The sequence below is a fragment of the Notothenia rossii genome, assembly GCF_949606895.1.
Source record: "Notothenia rossii genome assembly, chromosome: 11".
Taxonomy (NCBI): Eukaryota; Metazoa; Chordata; class Actinopteri; order Perciformes; family Nototheniidae; genus Notothenia; species Notothenia rossii.
In genome coordinates this window covers 21,823,277-21,841,420 of record NC_136910.1, presented here as the reverse complement: position 1 = coordinate 21,841,420, position 18,144 = coordinate 21,823,277, and the positions used below count along the sequence as shown (strand labels likewise).

General features: G+C 44.2%; 1 protein-coding gene across 2 annotated transcripts in view; it reads left to right on the top strand.

Annotated features, from left to right (window-relative positions):
• The window catches only part of abca5 (ATP-binding cassette, sub-family A (ABC1), member 5), a 46,363-nt gene extending 31,240 nt beyond the window's left edge, over window positions 1–15,123 (top strand). For both annotated transcript variants that reach the window (XM_079658864.1, XM_079658865.1), the window contains exon 38: window positions 12,338–15,123. In XM_079658864.1, the coding sequence (XP_079514990.1) occupies window positions 12,338–12,478 (141 nt within the window). In that variant the 3' untranslated portion in view covers window positions 12,479–15,123. The remainder of the gene's footprint in view (window positions 1–12,337) is intronic.
• Window positions 15,124–18,144: the final 3,021 nt, after the last annotated feature.

The window sequence follows — 18,144 nt, the reverse complement described above, 5'->3', positions numbered from 1 at the left end:
AGCATTTAATATATTCATTGCTATCGGGACGTTAAGAGCATTCCATGGAATATAACAAAAAGTGTTTTCTGAAAAAAATGACATACCCCATTGAATGATGACTGAAGATCGTCAGCTGTCTTCCTCTCCCTTGTTGTTCCTCGATACGTAAAGGCTGCAGCACCGTTGACAACTTCTCTCTACATATCAAACATACCGGTAAACCAGCATCGTTTGCTGTGAAAGCATATAACTCTGTCCACGCAGAATTAAATCCTGTGTTCCTCCAGTACTTTTCTTTGATTTATCCATAGTTCCTGTTCGCTCATCGGGCCGGGGGTCCCCGCGAGACCGCCTCCAAGAAAAGGCGCTCGCGCGGGACCGTAGGATGTGACGCATATTTTAGTTGACCTAATTAAAACCGTTTTGTTTTTTATTTATGTGTCACAGTATCACCTCAAAATACAAGATAAGAAACATTTTCAACCGTGCAACAAAATATAAATAGTCCTACAAATACTTTTATTTCCTTCTTATTGTTGTCTAAGCTCAAGGGAGCCAGAGCAGAGGGCTTAAAGGGCCGCATGCGGCCCGTGGGCCGCGGGTTGCCGACCCCTGGGCTAGGGGAACCAAAGGGAAATAACACGACCAGAGTGGAATTGGTATTAATTATAAGCGTTTATTTAAAACAGCTGTAAACAAAATGGCAAGCAGCCTGAAACAAACAAAAGGGCCAAAAGGGCACCGGTTGACAAATAACCAAACAAAAGGAGGACTCTAAGAAAGGAGTCTAAAGACATACAGGGAAAATAAATACTAATATACTAAATAAAGAACGAAACAAAACCTCACTTCAAGAGTGGTACAACTAACCGAGGGAGTCTACACAAAACACAGCTAAACTAAAGGCAACAGTCACAAATCCTAACTATACTCTAAACACTAACTAAGCTACTCTACACTCTAACTAACCTACTCTAGACACTTCTAATCACACAAGTTTAACCCCAGAACAGAGAGCAAGTAGCGAGAGGCATCTGTCCACCTACAGAGCCTCCAGAATGATGATTGTCCCCAAGCTTTGTAATAATCTCCAGCAGGTGTGCGCCGGCTGTGCGCAACGATTGGAGTGCGTCGGGCCCGGCGTGCTCCAATCGCATTCTTCAGGGGCGGACCAGGAGACGGGAGCCAATGCCGGGAGGGCAACCACACAGCTCATTTACATAGAACACACACAGCTGAAAACACTCAGACGACCAGGAAGGCAGCAGCCGTAACACTCCCCCCCTTAAGACACAAACCCACAGGTTTTGTGAACCTGAGCACACTAACGAAATTCCTAATAACACACATTCATCACAACCTCAACCCGACACACTAATATCACAAACCCAACCTAAGACACAAACCCAACCTGGACAGAGCATCGGCCAACACATTCTCTGAGCCCTTTAATGACGGGTGTCTACTGTTGTAGTCCCGCACAATCAGAGCCCATTGCAGGAGACGCTGGTTGTGCTTGGAAACGCTGGGGCAGAATATGAGTGGATCGTAACATGTACACATCACAATTGGCCAAAGGCTGGGTCCAACATAAATCTTAAAATGTTGTAGAGCCAACACTAACACTAAGATCCGATGAACGAGCTGACGCTCTCGGGTTACCGGGAGTGTCGAGAAGTCTAGAGGCTTGTCTGAGCCGGCGTGTTGCGCTGGTCTCATGACATCCTCACGAGGGGGAGCCACAATTTCTGGCTTCTCCTCAGACACAGCTTCATCTGAAGACACAGGCACCATCACAGGATCAGACAATGGGACATCAGGGTCACGTTTACTTGCCTTTGCGCGTGCGTGTGTAGCCAGGCCAATGCCTTTAGGCGGGGATATTTTCTGCCGCTGTTCCTTGCGCTTCAGCGCTGCACAGTTGGCGATGACATGTCCAGGTTTGTGACAGTAAAAACACTCCCTCTCTTCTCTGTTCACGTTACACACATTTGCTGGCTGAGTAAATGGTGCGGCTGACACACGGCGGGATCTCTCCGTAGAGACAGGGGAAAACACAGTTTTATGCATCAGCACATACTCATCAGCTAACACAGCGGCAGCAGAGAGAGAGTTTACCCTTTGTTTGTTCACGTACTCCGCAATGCGATCAGGCAAACACTTCTTAAACTCCTCAAACATGATCAATTCTCTCAGAGAAGAATAATCGGTAGCATTACATGAAGCAATCCACTTAGCAAAACACATTCCCTTTTTCCTAGCGAACTCTACGTGCGTTTGATCAGGACTCTTCCTATAGTGTCTAAACTTTTGCCGGTAAGCTTCAGGAACTAACTCATACACTCTGAGGATGGCAACCTTTACTGAGTCATACTGCAGGCTGTCCTCTAACGTGAGAGCCACAACTGCTTCCCGAGCTTTTCCATGTAATTTGCACGTTACCATCAGAGCCCAAACTTCAACCGGCCACCGCAATGCTGTAGCAATGCTCTCGAATGCGCTAAAATAGACATCCACCTCAGTCTCACAGCACTAGCGAAATGTTGTTACTCACGTCAAAGGCAGGTGGAGGAGGTGGAGAGGGCAAGTTTCTTCCGGCAGTGTCGAAAGCACCGGATGCGCGCAGTTGGGAGTCTAGCTCCATCTGCCGCATCCGGACTTCCTTATCTGCTTCGATTTTTTTATTTCCTTCTGGAACTGATACTGCCTGTCTTGCTCCTTGTCTTTTGCCTCCAACTGAAGTTGCCTGTCTTTAGCTTCCAACTGAAGTCGGGCGAGGCGAGCTTTAAGTTTCTTCCCTTCCCGGGGATCAGGACTACCAGGAGACGGTGGACTATAGCGAGACGGCGCAGACGGTGCTTTACACTGCTCGCTCCCCTCGCTGTCACTACCCTCTCCTTTAGCACGGCCATTTGGCACAGTGAGATCAGCTTGTGCAGGCAGCACCAGAAAACCCCTTTCCACCAACTCATCCACCACCAGAGCCTTTAACTCTTTTTTTAACATCTGTTTAGCCACTGGGAGACCGAAATGTTGCGCTATCTCATATAAGTCGTCTCTACGACACTGAACTAACTGCTCATGAGAAGGACAGACCAAAACCGACTCCAAATCAAAAGTTGCCATACTCAGCTAAAACTGCACACAACCTTACCAATTTGTTTTCAGCTGTACACAACCACTTATAATCCCAGGAAAGTAGTTAATATCCCGGACGAGTCCCCACGTGTTACGTTCCCTATTGGGCTAGGGGAACCAAAGGGAAATAACACGACCAGAGTGGAATTGGTATTAATTATAAGCGTTTATTTAAAACAGCTGTAAACAAAATGGCAGGCAAGCAGCCTGAAACAAACAAAAGGGCCAAAAGGGCACCGGTTGACAAATAACCAAACAAAAGTATATAAATACTAATATACAAAATAAAGAACGAAACAAAACCTCACTTCAAGAGTGGTACAACTAACCGAGGGAGTCTAAACAAAACACAGCTAAACTAAAGGCAACAGTCACAAATCCTAACTATACTCTAAACATTAACTAAGCTACTCTACACTCTAACTAACCTACTCTAGACACTACTAATCGCACAAGTTTTAACCCCAGAACAAAGAGCAAGTAGCGAGAGGCATCTGTCCACCTACAGAGCTTCCAGAATGATGATTGTCCCCAAGCTTTGTAATAATCTCCAGCAGGTGTGCGCCGGCTGTGCGCTGCGATTGAAGTGCGTCGGGCCCAGCGTGCTCCAATCGCAATCTTCAGGGGCGGACCAGGAAATGGGAGCCAATGCCGGGAGGGCAACCGCACAGCTCATTTACATAGAACACACACAGCTGAAAACACTCAGACGACCAGGAAGGCAGCAGCCGTAACAATCACAGATGGAGAATATCTGCACTGGACTCTTATGATCTAGAGCTGTCACATCTTATAGCATTTGGGAAATGTGTAAAAGCAACCATATGTGTAACATGACTCATCATGGGATCTAAACGGTGCATACTTAAAGAGCAACTTCCAGGTTAAAGACACCTGTGAATAAATGTGTAGGAAAATGATGAATACACTAGATTTTCAAAAAATATACAGAAATATACACTACAGTGACATCTGTCGTCGTTTTTGTAAGAAATGTTCACTTCCGCATAAAAAAGCCTCGGCACGTGACCTCCCGCGTGTGACGTAACACGGGGGACACAAGGGGGAGAGCGGCCGGTGTAACGTATTAATAAACATGGATCCCAATGCTAGTTTCGACACAGAAGACACAGAAGAAGTTGAACATGAATATTCGAATGCATATGACGGACCACAACCTTATAATTATGAGCCTGCTAGACGTCCAAGAGACCAGGAGCAGCCAAGGATTAGAAGAAATAACGGCCATCGGAGAGAAATTGAGCTGTGGTGTGAGGAGAACCAGTGGAGAACTGGGCAGCTATCTTGGTGAGTGACCGGCGTTAGCTTCAGAATGTTAGCTAACGTCACATCACAAAATTGTAAAGTTAGCTATCATATATCAGGCTATAACTAAAGTAGCATTGATAATATAGTAACGTTACTGGCAGGACTGTTGATACTGATCCATAACAGAAACTAATGCGCAAGTATCAGCCGTATCTCACGTTACCTAATGCAACTCCACACTACGGTGCTGTGTACCGGAGGAGAGACGCGAGATACGGCTAGGGTGGCCATTTCCATAACACCAAAAAGGAGGACACTTTGGGATTATCTTTTAGTTTTTATCCTGGCTTCACTGAATCCTTCACACTCAAAACACAATAAGACTCTAGTGTACTAACCACAAGTTGAATGTCTATTTACGATACTTTTGCCCTTTCCTGGCTGCTTCCAAGAGTTTTTTGTTTGTAAGGAGTCTCTGGTACATGTCTGTGCACTCAAATGTGAAGTTGACACAAATTTGCAGCTCTGCCTTGACACTGTCCACATCCAGACGATTTCTCTCATTTCTCCATGCTGAGGTCATCATTGAGAACACACGTTCTGTATGTGCATTGCTACATGGGATGGAGAAGATGTAGGCGCTGATCTTCCTCAGATTCACAAGTGGGACTTCTGCTTTGGAAAACAGTTTCAGATACCGCTCCTCACTGTGGCATCCTTCCATTTCTGAAGAGCTGAGAATAGCTTCCACCATGCCATATTCCTCATAGAGTCCATCCATGTCAATGTCTTTCAGGCTGCAGGCTTGGACTGCATCACTGTATTCTCCATAGGACACAGCAGTTGTGAGGCCAAGCTTTGACACTTTACTATGAAAGCTGTTCTCAGAGAAGTCATACCTTTCACTCACGTATTTCTTGGCTCTTTCATAGAAAACAAGAAAATCAGCCTCACATTTCTTAGCCAGATCAGGGGTTAGCTGCTTGAGTTTGTTGTTCACAGCAAAGCCAAAAAATGTGTCCTTTAACCTTCTCTCAAGTTTCCCTTTCAGTTCAGTCATTACCTTAAACACAGAGGTTATGCTGAATGATTTGGCCTCAAGTGCTTCAATGCAGTCTGAAAACACTTTCAGAATGTGACTGAGGAAGAGAAAATACATCTCAGATACTTCGTTGCCATCCTCTCCAAAGCATTTCCACAAAATCTTGAAGCATTCCTCCTCACCTAGACTCTGAAAGTAGCTGGTCAGGGGTCTCCAACACTTCAGGATTCTGTCAATAGATGGCAGCAGAGACATCCATCGCGTGACAACGTGCCGCAGCAGATTGCATTCCCTCACTTCCACAAACTCGCAGAATTCTTTCAACTGCGCCGTTCTGCTAGCTGAGATGCTAAAATGGCTATACACCTTAAGCACAACATTTTCAATGTCAATATCCAAGTTGCTTGCTGCATATCTTGTTGCATTGTGCAGAATATGGGCTAAACAGTTTGCAGCGAGCACGTCTTTTTGAGCCTGTTTCAGTTTCTGATAAACACTGTTGTGTTTTCCATAGTTAACGCTGGCGTTGTCTGCTGCATATGCTGACATTTTTTTCACATCTAGTCCAGACATCTCCAGTTTAGATAGCAGCTGATTTGTTATAGCTTCCGACTTTTCGTTGCTATCACTGTAAAAATCCAACAGTGCATGTTGCACGCCCTCCTCAAAGTGAAAATATCTCAGTACAATGGGGAAACACTTGATCGTACCTTTGTTTGATGCATCACTTGCCACTGAATAATGCAGTTCATTTTCTTTTATGTAATCCACATGCGTCTGGACAGAGTAGGGTGCTAGGATATTTTCGCACAAAGCTTTGGCTTTTGTTTTTCCACAGGTCATCCCTTTTGCTATTGATGAGTCGTTGTAGATTGTGCGATCAACTTTTATTCCACAGTCTACACTCCTGTATGACTGGTGATGCTTGACGGCATGATAAACTTTACAAAGTTCTGCTGCGGAGATTTTGTCATCTTGAGGCGATGAAGCTTCACGGAAAAACGATAAAAGTGAAGAGGCACCTGCGCTTTGATCGTTGCTTTTGTGCTTATCTGTGTTAGCATGTCTGTCGACAGCACCTTTTCCTTTGCTACTTACCTCCACATCGCAACGACACAACGTGCAAAAAGCATGGAAGTCGTCCTTTCGGCTTTTTGTGAGGAATCCATGCTCTTTCGACCATTCAGGATTAAAGGAAGTCTTTCGTTTCGGCATTTCTGCGGTTTAACCTACCGCTAACTAGGCGGAGTTGGCTTATGAGCTAGTCTGCTAGCGCTAACGTCACTCTGTGCCACAGTGCCATGCCGTGAACGTGACGTCAAGAAGCACATGGCTAATTGTTTACGTTTATTAACCAATGAAATACAAGATATTTATTTGACATCACATTCAGCCAATAATTTGTAAGACCACAAGTCTTACAGGGATATATACTTACACATAACTTATTTTTTGTATTTCTTTGTATAATTGTCTATTTTTTTTTTATACCCTAAAAGTATAAAATGGGGATCACCTCAAAAGGAGGACAAATGAGCGTCCGGCTCAAGGCTGCGCCGGCAGACGGACACAGACATTGAAAACCGGACTGTCCGACCTAAAACCGGACGGATGGCCACCCTAGATACGGCTGATACTTGGCGATCTGGCGGAGAAAGGTTGTGGAGCCTCCGTTGATATGCCGTTGTAAATGGCTTGATGGAAAGCAGGTGTGTAGTCGGGGAGGGTGCACAGCTGATTGCAGCAGGTGAGTGGAGGTTGAGCCGGGAGCCAGGAGTGACAGCCACCACGCACACACAAACAACACAGACAGGGGGAAACAAACAAACACAAAGGAGACGGCTGGAGCAGTACAGCCACCACAGCGTTACCTAATGGAACTCCACACTATGTCTTACGGTGCTGTGTACCGGAGGGGAGAGAGAGAGAGCAGCGAATGGGGGGGGAGAGAGAGAAGTAATACGGTTTCCTAATAAAGCTGTGGAGAGTATGTGCTGCAGGGAGGTGGATGCACAACGCACCCAGGAACGAACGCTAGCTCCGGTCCTTTTTACTGTGGACTCGATGTCCTGACAGGCTGGTGTTTGTGCAACCTGCACAAACACAATACTGCACCATGATTACAAATGGTGAAATACAATGTAAAACTACCGAAAAATACCAGCTCCTTAAAACACAACCGCTCTACTCAACGCAACTCTACTATACCCGCGGTCAGAGAGCGGAGATGTGTCCCCTGTGTGATGTAATATGACGCGTTTGACCTATGACCTTAAAAAAAAGCCGTTTTTAAGAGCAGAGGTCAAAATGGCTCCTTTCCCTCTGAATTCCTGCCCTTATGTCTCGTAAAACATATCAAATCCTGCATTCACTTTTTTAATTGTAATTTTCAAGCAAGTTTAAGCATAAATGTAGGAAAAATAAAAACCTGCAAGATGCTCTTTAACAACTGGACATGTCTTTTTCTGGTCCTATTTCTTTATATTTCACCAATATGAAACCCTAATGATACAAGTACTTCACAGCGCATTCACAGTGAACAAATAATTAAATGAATTGGTTTAAGGGGGCCACGTTTACAAACTCTCCACTACTCTGATCCAAGTCTCTGTAATCTACTTGTATTCTCACTATTACCCAAACATTTCACTAAAGTTTTACTATTGAAACTCTTCCACATAGACATTCTCACGCCTGCGCCATGGTGCTTTTCGAGCATGCAAGTCCTGATTAGTCTGAAATATTTAAAATAGAAAAGTTTAAGTGAAAATGCATGTTTGTTAAGCAGTGAGAATTGGACTGCCCCCATTTACTCCAATTTGTTTTTAATCCGTCATTCACCCTGGAGGCCTACAAGAAAGACTTTTCCTGCGTGGTAATTGAATTACCGTATTTACCCGAATATAAGACGACCCTGATTATAAGATGGCCCCTCTATTTCAAGACGCAAAATGCCTTTTTGAAGATCAAATCTGTTTTTTATAAAGACTGTTTACATTTTTAAGGCGTTTTTTTTGGGCTTGCCATCTTTTAACGTCACACTCAGTAACACCATATGTCTTTGCTGCTCGACAGTTGTTTGATGACTCTGCTTGGTTGATCACCATTATCTTAGAATTGGCATCGTAAGGTCTCCTCTCTTGTTTATTAACTTGCCTTACTTTTGAGCCACTTTGTTCCAGTTGGTCGCTGTGTCTCTGCATCTCCATCTTTCCTGTTGCTGTGTACTTTTACCGTACTTTAAAACACTCGTTTGGGGCGATCTGTTCTTGTGACTGTGTAATTACATCGAAAAGTCTAGACCAGGCCTATTCAACTGGCGACCAACTCCCGAGTGGCCCAGCCTCCCGTAGCCAAATTCCTACACTAGTACAGACCATGAACGCAACACTCCGCGTTGCATAGAAACCACCAAACCACAACGCAGCACGTTTTTTGAAAGTGCATCTCGTGGTGCTAGTAACGGTGGTCCTATGATAGCAACTCTAAAACATGTATCTCTCAACTCTGAAGCGTAAACAGAGACAAAACGTTCATTAATCTTGTGGAGCAGATTCAAGTCAAGCTGGACCTTTTCGCGACCGACTTGAGCAGGGGCGGATGCTGCATTTTCCGACGCTCCCCAAACACATCACATCTCCGGCACAAATCACGGATGTGATGACAGATTTCATTGCGAGGTTGAAAGAGAACTTTGCCGGTCGATTGGATGGACTTGCTCTGCCCACAGAGGTGATGGGCTTTGCCAGAGACCCCTTCACTGTTGCAATAGAGGGGGACATATCAACCAGAGCAAAGGAAGTGGTCCCCTGCATCGACAAGGGGAAATATACACTGGAACTTATTGACATGCAGCGCACTAACGGGCCAGCGAAGTTTTGGAATGATGTCAAAAAACAGCAGTTCCAGATACACCGGCCCGAAATCAGCAGTAAATGGGAGTCGGGCCGAACATGAGCGTGGGCACGCCCTATTCGGAGTGGTGTGTGCCGCACCGTCGGGTCTTTTCTGCCGACCTGACGCCTTTTCTTGCCGATTCAAGTCGGGAACACCACCGGAAGTCGGACAAAGGGATAACACTGATTGGCTGTTCAGCTAGCGAATCAGTGCATGAGAAGCGTTAACGGAAGTGAGGGAGGTAAACAAATGATTTAAAATGGAAGATGGAACACACACGGACGGCTATTTCACCTCATCGGTTTATAGAGCTCCTGTTCGTTCATGTTTTCAATGGACGAGAGTGAAAATGGAAAGAAAAACGCTATTTGTTGTTTGTTTATATAACGGAGTCTGTTCTTCTTCTCTGTCTTCCGGTTGTTCCGGTTTTTGCCTCTTTTGAATGATGAATACACACTACCTCCGCCTGCTGGTAAGGAGAGTTATTGCCACTCACGCATGCGCAGTTCATACGTGCTCGGCTCGGATTTGCGGTGTGTTCCAGTGCGCGAAGTCGGCAAATACGCGGGAGAGTCCGGCGACGCAACAGTCGGTGTCGGCGTCGGCGACTTCTCAGGTGACTGGCCGGTGTATCTGGGCCTTAACGTTCAGAAAGTAGTGATCTGTGTGCTCAGTATGTTTGGATCAACATACACATGTGAATCAAGCTTTTCACACATGAACCAATCAAAAGTAGCACTCGCTGCTCCCTGACTGACAGCACTCTTCACCAATGTCTTAGGATTGACATCCTATGAGCAAAAAATCACTGCTCTCGTTCAAAACTAAAAATGTCCCTTCTCCCATTGAAAAAAGTCAGCGATGACAAATCACAAATGAGGTGATAGTAAGCACCTAGTTTACTATAGTAGACGTGTAGTGTAATATTCATTCATATAGTTACCCGTATCCCTTGTTATGGGTTTGTGCACTGAAGGGTTTGACAGTTCTTTCTGTATTCATTTAAATGCACTTTGTAATGTGTCTGGGTCAAATGTGACCAAAACGTATGATTTTTTTGTTATTACTTGAAAAGTAAAAAAATAGTATTGCTACAGTACTACCTCTTTGTGTTGCATTGGAGCTCTTTAGCTGTTTTTTTTGTATGTGAGGACATTTATGAAGACTGCTATTATTGTATTCAGTAAATGCACTTTGTGATGTGCCTGGTTCAAAAACAATAACCTGAATATTTGACTTCTAAAGCAAACAAATGTAATGCTACAACTGTGCACTTTTTTTCAGATTCTGTTAAATTAATGCTAATTTGTTGTGTTTTTATGCACTTTTTGACCTACCTTTGTTCGATGAACAATGAATAAAAATTGCATGTTTTCCATCGCAGTAATATGTGTTGGTTTAAAATGTGTCACTACCCGCTTTTTACAGGCCGCTGAATGTCTGGCCTAGCTGAATTTTGTAGTTATAAAATCTGGCCCAACTGAATGTGTAATTGAATAGCCCTGGTCTAGACTATCCCCGAATATAGGCGACCCCTCTTTTTCATATTTTTTATAGGAAAGAAAAAACGTCTTATATTCGGGTCAATACGGTACTAATGATGGGTTTAATATATATTAAAGGTCACCTATTATGCAAAATCCACTTTTTCCTGTCTCTTCTACATCAACATGTCTCCTCTTCTTCATGTCTCTTCTACATCAACATGTGTCCCTCTTCTTCATGTCTCTTCTACATCAACATGTGTCCCCTCTTCTTCATGTCTCTTCTACATCAACATGTGTCCCCTCTTCTTCATGTCTCTTCTACATCAACATGTGTGTCCTCTGTGTAAAGAGACTCTGAGACTCCATTTATATACAAACCTGTCTGAAAATGAGCTGATCAGATTTTGGCCACTTTATGATGTCATAACGATTTTTTGTCTTGTTAACCATTAGCCAATCAGCAACCAAGGTAATCCCCCCCCACACACCTTATCACCTGAATCTCCTCCTAGAGCACCATTAGGCGCATTCACACCGCAGTACTTTTCCCACAAAGGTTCATGAGAACTTAGTTAATCAGAACTCTTTAGTTCTGATGAACGCGTTCACACCTGAATAAGTCCCTGGGGGTGTATTAGGCAAATGAAGCCGCTGACGTCACTTCCTCTTCTTCTACTTTGGGTTTACTGGCAGGCCGCAAACAACTTCACGGCGTATACTGCCACCCGAGGTCCCCAGCCGGAAGTCCCCGGTTGTTAGGGACTGGCTTCAGTAGAAACTGCTGGGACTCCCAGCAGCTTCTACTGAAGCCTTCCGAGTAAATCGCCAGAACGCCGACGCCTCCTCATCTCCACCGCTCCCATGTTTTATTTTGTGTTGCCATAAGTTAGTCTCTCTGCGTTTCTGCGCTGGGCTAATGCTAATGCTAATAATGCTAATGCGAGGATAATAAAATGGTGGCTTCACAACACTTTTTTTGAGTTTTACGGGGCGTGGTTTGCAATCCGCCCAGCCAATCAGAAATATAGCTATTTTCTCACAAGAGATTCCCTGCTCTCTAGCAGGGACGGAAAAGGGGGTAAAAAGGTTCTCATGAACTAATTTTAGTTCCGGCTCTTTTTGGTGTGAACGCGACATTTCGGAACTATATCGGAACTAAAGTGGGAAAAGTACTCCGGTGTGAACGCGGCTATAGTGTTCTTTGTAACCAAATCTCTCTCAGAGGGGCGTGGGGAGTGGCTCCTTATTTTCATCTAAAGTAACAGACAGAGAATCAGCACTTTGGAACAGGGCTGAAACAGAGGGGATTATGGGTAATGCTGCAATGATCTGTTTGGTGTTCGGAGCCAAACACTTCAGAGACATGTTTTGTATATATCTGAGACCTATAATATATTGATGAAAAACAGTATAATAGGGGACCTTTAATAAAAGTTATTAGCAGCTCTTATCTATACCACCTGTTATTATCTGTAAGTGTTCCTCTTAACCTTTGTCTCCTCCTCTCCTCCCCCTCTGCTAGGTGTTCATGGAGTTTGCCAAGGAGCAGGAGAGCGAGGAGGAGGAGGTGGGCTCCCTCAGCACCACGTTCCAGTGGCAGCGGCTCCGTCAGGACGGCTCCGTGCCAGCCACCCACCCCGACAGCATCGTGCACCAGCTGTGAGCCTGAGAGGAGCCGTACTCACCCGTCCCAACGCCTGAGGGCCCACACCAGCACCCGCCCGCTCCACGCACCCCCCACCCCAATGAACGGACAGATGTGTGGGGGCTTTCACACACACTGGCTGTGTGTGTGTGTGTGTGTGTGTGTGTGTGTGTGTGTGTGTGTGTGTGTGTGTGTGTGTGTGTGTGTGTGTGTGTGTGTGTGTGTGTGTGTGTGTGTGTGTGTGTGTGTGTGTGTGTGTGTGTGTGTGTGTGTGTGTGTGTGTGTGTGTGTGTGTGTGTGTGTGTGTGTGTGTGTGTGTGTGTGTGTGTGTGTGTGTGTGTGTGTGTGTGTGTGTGTGTGTGTGTGTGTGTGTGTGTGTGTGTGTGTGTGTTCAGGGCTGTTTTCTTGAGGCGTGCATGTGTGTGACCCTCGTCCACTGGTGCTCCCTGTTTCTGCGTCGCACTGATCCCAGGGGCGTCTTCGACACGCTGATGCGACACCTCTTTCTAACTGTGTTTTTTTAACTTCACGGGGGAAAAGAAAAAATATATAAATAATATTTATGCTTTGTAATCCGTCCTCCTCTGCGGGAAGCGGTACAGTAAGTGTGTTTGCTCGTTTCTTCAGGTGTTTTGGTGTGTTTGTGAATTTTTACATGTTTTGTAACAGAACTAGGGATCCTTCCACGACCGTACCAAAGCAGCACATCTCCGAACTACACGCTCCTCACACGGACAATTATATTTTTGTTGTCAAAAGCACGTGCATTAATAGTTTTTAGACCAAGTCCCCCGCTTAACTAACAGGTTTATTCATCCATTCAGTCCCAGAGTCCCTTCTTGTCATTTTACACCAGCATGCACATCTTACTAACATCCAGTAAGCTTTCTTCAGGGCCGAGTGTTTCAGCATGCACGCTCATGAGGAGGTTGGTTATTTACAGACGGTTTTTGGACGAAGGGTTTCTGATGATTCTTTTGCCTTGTGGCCTTCCTCTCTGCAGGTTTAGCTTTGATCTAGATCCCATAGCTTGGGAGTGTTAGAATATGCACACCAGTACATGTAGCACACTGCCCTCCTCAGACACTAGCCAGGGCCCATGACCTTACACGTTAGAGGCAGAGCCTGTGGTCGCATTCACATCCAGACGGGGCTTTTTGAAGCCGTGTCCTCTGAGACTTTTGAAAACTGAATGTACGCTTGGCATCCGCTAAGAGGAGGGTTTGTATCCCATCACTCTGTTTCACTTTGGTGCCATTTTTCAATCACGCAGCTGTGTTTTGTTAGCTCTATCTAAGCCTCTTGGTGTGTGTATCGTGTCGTGTGTGTATACTTTGTGTGGCTGCGCCTGTATCTGCATAATCTACTGTTTGTACAAGCTGGCGCGATACCCATCAGCAAACACATAAATAGTAATTTTTTTCATGACATTCAGGTGACAGTAAGGCTGAAGGGAATTTGTAAAAATGTGATTTGTACGGCTCAGTTTTATTGTTTTTAATGATCATATACAGACCTTGGAGGGTGATATCTGCCATTAGATATTTTACTTGAGGTGGACGAAATAACAGGAACATTTGCCAAACTGATGCGACTCAGCAGCAACGACTGTGGCCTCAAACCTCTCTAATCTTCTCAGAGGAAGTGTAGCAGAGGTACACCGCCAGGTGCAGTAGATTTGTCCACTTCTGTCAGTCAACTTCATCTCATGGATTCAAGTTGGTTGTATAATGCAGCTGTGGAGCAGAAGCTGGAGGTACATTTAAAAAAAGAAAATGTTTTGATATGAAGATAAGATGCTTATTTATATGAAATATCATGAACTTCAATACCTTTTCTGAACAGAGCTTGCTGCAGCTTCTATTTATCCCGTTACATTTGCCGTTGTAACCTGTTATTTCTTGGGCTGAAGTACGAGAGGACTTGTGCATTTTCAGTTCATCTGAAGCATTTGTAAGTGTAGCCGATTGACTATCATGCACTACAGACACTAAAGATTTCAAATCACTGAGCTTGAGAAAGTGAGTGGGAGTAATGCCTGAGGTCTTTTTTTAAATGGGAAAACTTTATGTAAATGCTGTCCCTATTTTCTTGCAAACATGTAGCCTTGGTACCTTTTTTTTTTAATGGGACAAATGAAAACACTGGCTCTGCATTACTTTATTTATGTCTTGCCGGTATGGATGTTTTTTTTTGGATGTCATATATACACTGTCTATATTTTACATTTGCTTTCCCAAGTGCAATGTAGGGTTAGGGTTTGGTTCACAAATGCAAACATTCTTTAACATTCATGTGTGTGAAACCTGTATCCACCCAGACTAACATGCACTTGTCTAACCCCCGCCTCCTTAAACAAAGCATCTAGTTGGAGTATTTAACGTGAAGAAGTTATTCTTTGCCTCTGTGGTAGTGGAGCATTTAGGCAACTGGCGATGAAGGTGGAGTGGGTTTCATTTTGTGGTACAATTGCACTGTTTCTGGGAAATGTTATAACCTTTCTTTATATTATGCAATCTTTGTAAGATTATCTGTGCACTGATTTAATTTTTTTAAGACTGTGGTTTAGCTCTGCTGTGTTTCCTCCTGTCTCCCCCATGTCTGGATCATGAAGTCTGTGGTTTCTACACGACCTTCTTAAGAATAAATGTTAATCCAAATTACTCTTTCATCTTTTTTTCTATCGACAGACAAAAAAAACACCGGTGAGTTTATTATGTTGCACATCTAGCAATCTGTCTGCAATGATAGGCTGATGTCATTGATATAGACAATTAACAAGTAAACCCTTAAACAATGTTAAGCAGAACATGCCACTAAAGTTTAGGAGTATTTACCTTGAGAAAAAGAACAATACTAAAATATAACAAAACTAAAATGCAAATCCTGCATTTTATATCTAGCAGACTGTATATAAAAGCCAAAAGAGCAACACAAATTCCTGCGGTTCGTTCAAAATTGGTTAGAACGTCTGGAAGCTGCAACAAATATTTATGTCCATTTCCACATCTTCCATACTTGACCCTTTCTTGTGTGTTATATGATCTCATTTAGTTTTGTCTCAATCATTGATAACATACCAACACCAGTCCAGCTTTGAGGAGAATCTGCCTGACCTGATCGGTGCAGAATCAATACTTAATGGGACTCAGGATTCTCCTAGTAGCCTCATTTACTTCCTTCAGGGCTGATGTGTACCAGAAACAAGTCTCTGGACATTTTCTGTACTGCTTTGAGTGTTGTGTTCTTGTTAAAGAGCATGAGACAAAGAGTTGCACATTGTCCCTTTTAACAGAGGCAACTAGGCCAAGTACTCGCGGCTGTGCCTACCTCAGGTTGTCCCGAGGTTCTACGGGGGGATCTTACCCGTCATAGGCCAACCAGTCTTCCATACTTGCCTGCTTTGATTTGAACATATTACTTTAAACAGGGGGGTGTATATGAAGCAGAAGCACAACTGCTGCAGCTCAACCTGAGCCATAAAACAGCCCATGATGTTTTTAATGAACCACTTGTGCTTCTCATGGAGAACACGGTCAGGTGAAATCAAGGTTGATTTTGAGGGTAGGTTTAATATAATTCCAGAACCTAGCCTAAAGTAATAGGCTGGTTTAAACAAGAGATTTTCTTGCGTCTTAATTTCTGAAGACCTACACAACAAGGACATTGTTGGGGCAGAATCTCTGCTCCGCGTCGTTCTTATATGAGCTGGTTCTCAAAAGAAGGAACAATTCAAAGCAGCCAGGATAAGGGTTAAACAATAATCTGCTTTAATGGTGCAAACATACAAATACTTCACCTAATCACGAAGCACTCTGCAGAGTACTCCGGGCTCAGGTTCTACCACCGTGTGAGACACGTCTCAGGAACGGCCAGTCAAAAACAAGAGTGCGAACCAAAGGAAAACACAGGCTTTCATACTAAAAACACAGGAGGAGGTGTGTGCATGCTTTCCCCCAGAGGTCATCTTATTGGGAGAGACCAACACATGGCCTGTCGCACCCAATCAGTGCGACACAGCAGAAGAAACCCGGAAACAAAAAGTCCCTTTCAGTTTGACGAAAACCAGATACCTTTTGGTGTCTGGAACGAACCTGCTTTAAACAACAAGTTTCCTTATCTTATTTCACATCCTGCAGCCAGCACACACACATCCCCTTTATGGCTCTTTGTCCCTGTGTCCATCTCCCCCCCCCCCTCAGGTTACCACACACAAGTTAAAAGTTTGTTTTAAGATATAGTTGTTATAGTTGGCTAAATATACGTAATACATGTAAATTACCTTCATATCAATAATAACGAGGAACACATTACCTATGCTCTTAAGCAGTATTAGAGATGCTTTTCAAATAGTCAAACTTCACACAGGCCCAATATAGAGAACACACTCATTTGTCCTACCGCCTTTCCATTTGTTTGAGCTATTGTTCACATCCTTACTTCAAATAAAAGGTTTCACATTGCATATTTCCAGCTTCCTTTACACATACTGTTATTATTAATACAAAGTAATCAACCACACACATCTATTTAAAACAAGTAGATTTCCCTGATAATTGACATGCTGAAAATCTTAAGAAGAATGTCCCCTCCCCCAGCTCTCTCGTCACTGTCATAAAAGCTGCTTCCATTTCATATAGAGTAATAAAACATGTTTAAGCTCATTTCTCCACAATGTTTGTAGCCATTTAGTACCCACACATGAAAGAATAAAAACAGAGGTATAGTTGAACAGTAATCACGCAGCACATATATTTACTGCAATGAAAACACACGCATTTGCCCTAAGCATGTGTAACGCACCCTCTTCTTTTATGAGGGAAACATTCCAGAGTTTTGGAGCTATCCCCAAATAAGGATGTCCCCTGCTCACATCCCTTTCTAAACACAAAGACTTCACCTCAATATATTGGGGAGGAAAAATATACTTTGTCCCTTCAAATTTAACACACATGAATATATATAAGGTGACATTAAAATGAATATACCAGATTGAACTTTCCTGCCATAACACGTTACTTTAATACTTCAAATAATTCAAATAATACTTCAATTCCCCCTTTTGGTCTCGCCCCACGAGACCAACTCACATAAGACATTTGAAACACAACTACTGTCATTCTTTGCTACTGTGTCTGTCCCCCAACCTTAAACCTTTGGGAACAGAACACCACTTTTCATGTCAGTGAAGGAACTATCAGAGTGGTTGCCTGAGTGCCAGAAAGCAGCATCCTTGCATGTTGTTGAATCCTCAGGGCCCCCCTCCCCCTCAAAGGAAAACGCCAACAAGGGCAGCTGATAGGGAGGGGGAGATGCGGCCTTTCCTTCAAAGGTGGAACTGATGAATCTGATCAGAGAGAAGTAGACTCCTCTGCTGCCTCGAGAAGTCCCCCAGCCCGCTGACGCCAGCTTCCGAGTCGTCTGATGTAGGGATGTCCGCGAGGTCCTTCTCCTCCAGTCCGCTGATGACAGCTTCCGAGTCGTCTGCTGTCGGGATGTCCTCGTGGACGATAGCCAGGTCCGTCCTGATGTCCTCCATGGTGATAGCCAGTGATTTCCTCGCCGTACACTGGCTCCAGTAGTACCAGATGTCCCCCTTTGCTCCTCGGCGGACGACATGAGATGTCCTCTGGGTCACTCTGTAGAGACCGGAGAACCTGGGGTTGAGCCACAGAGGCCTGTTG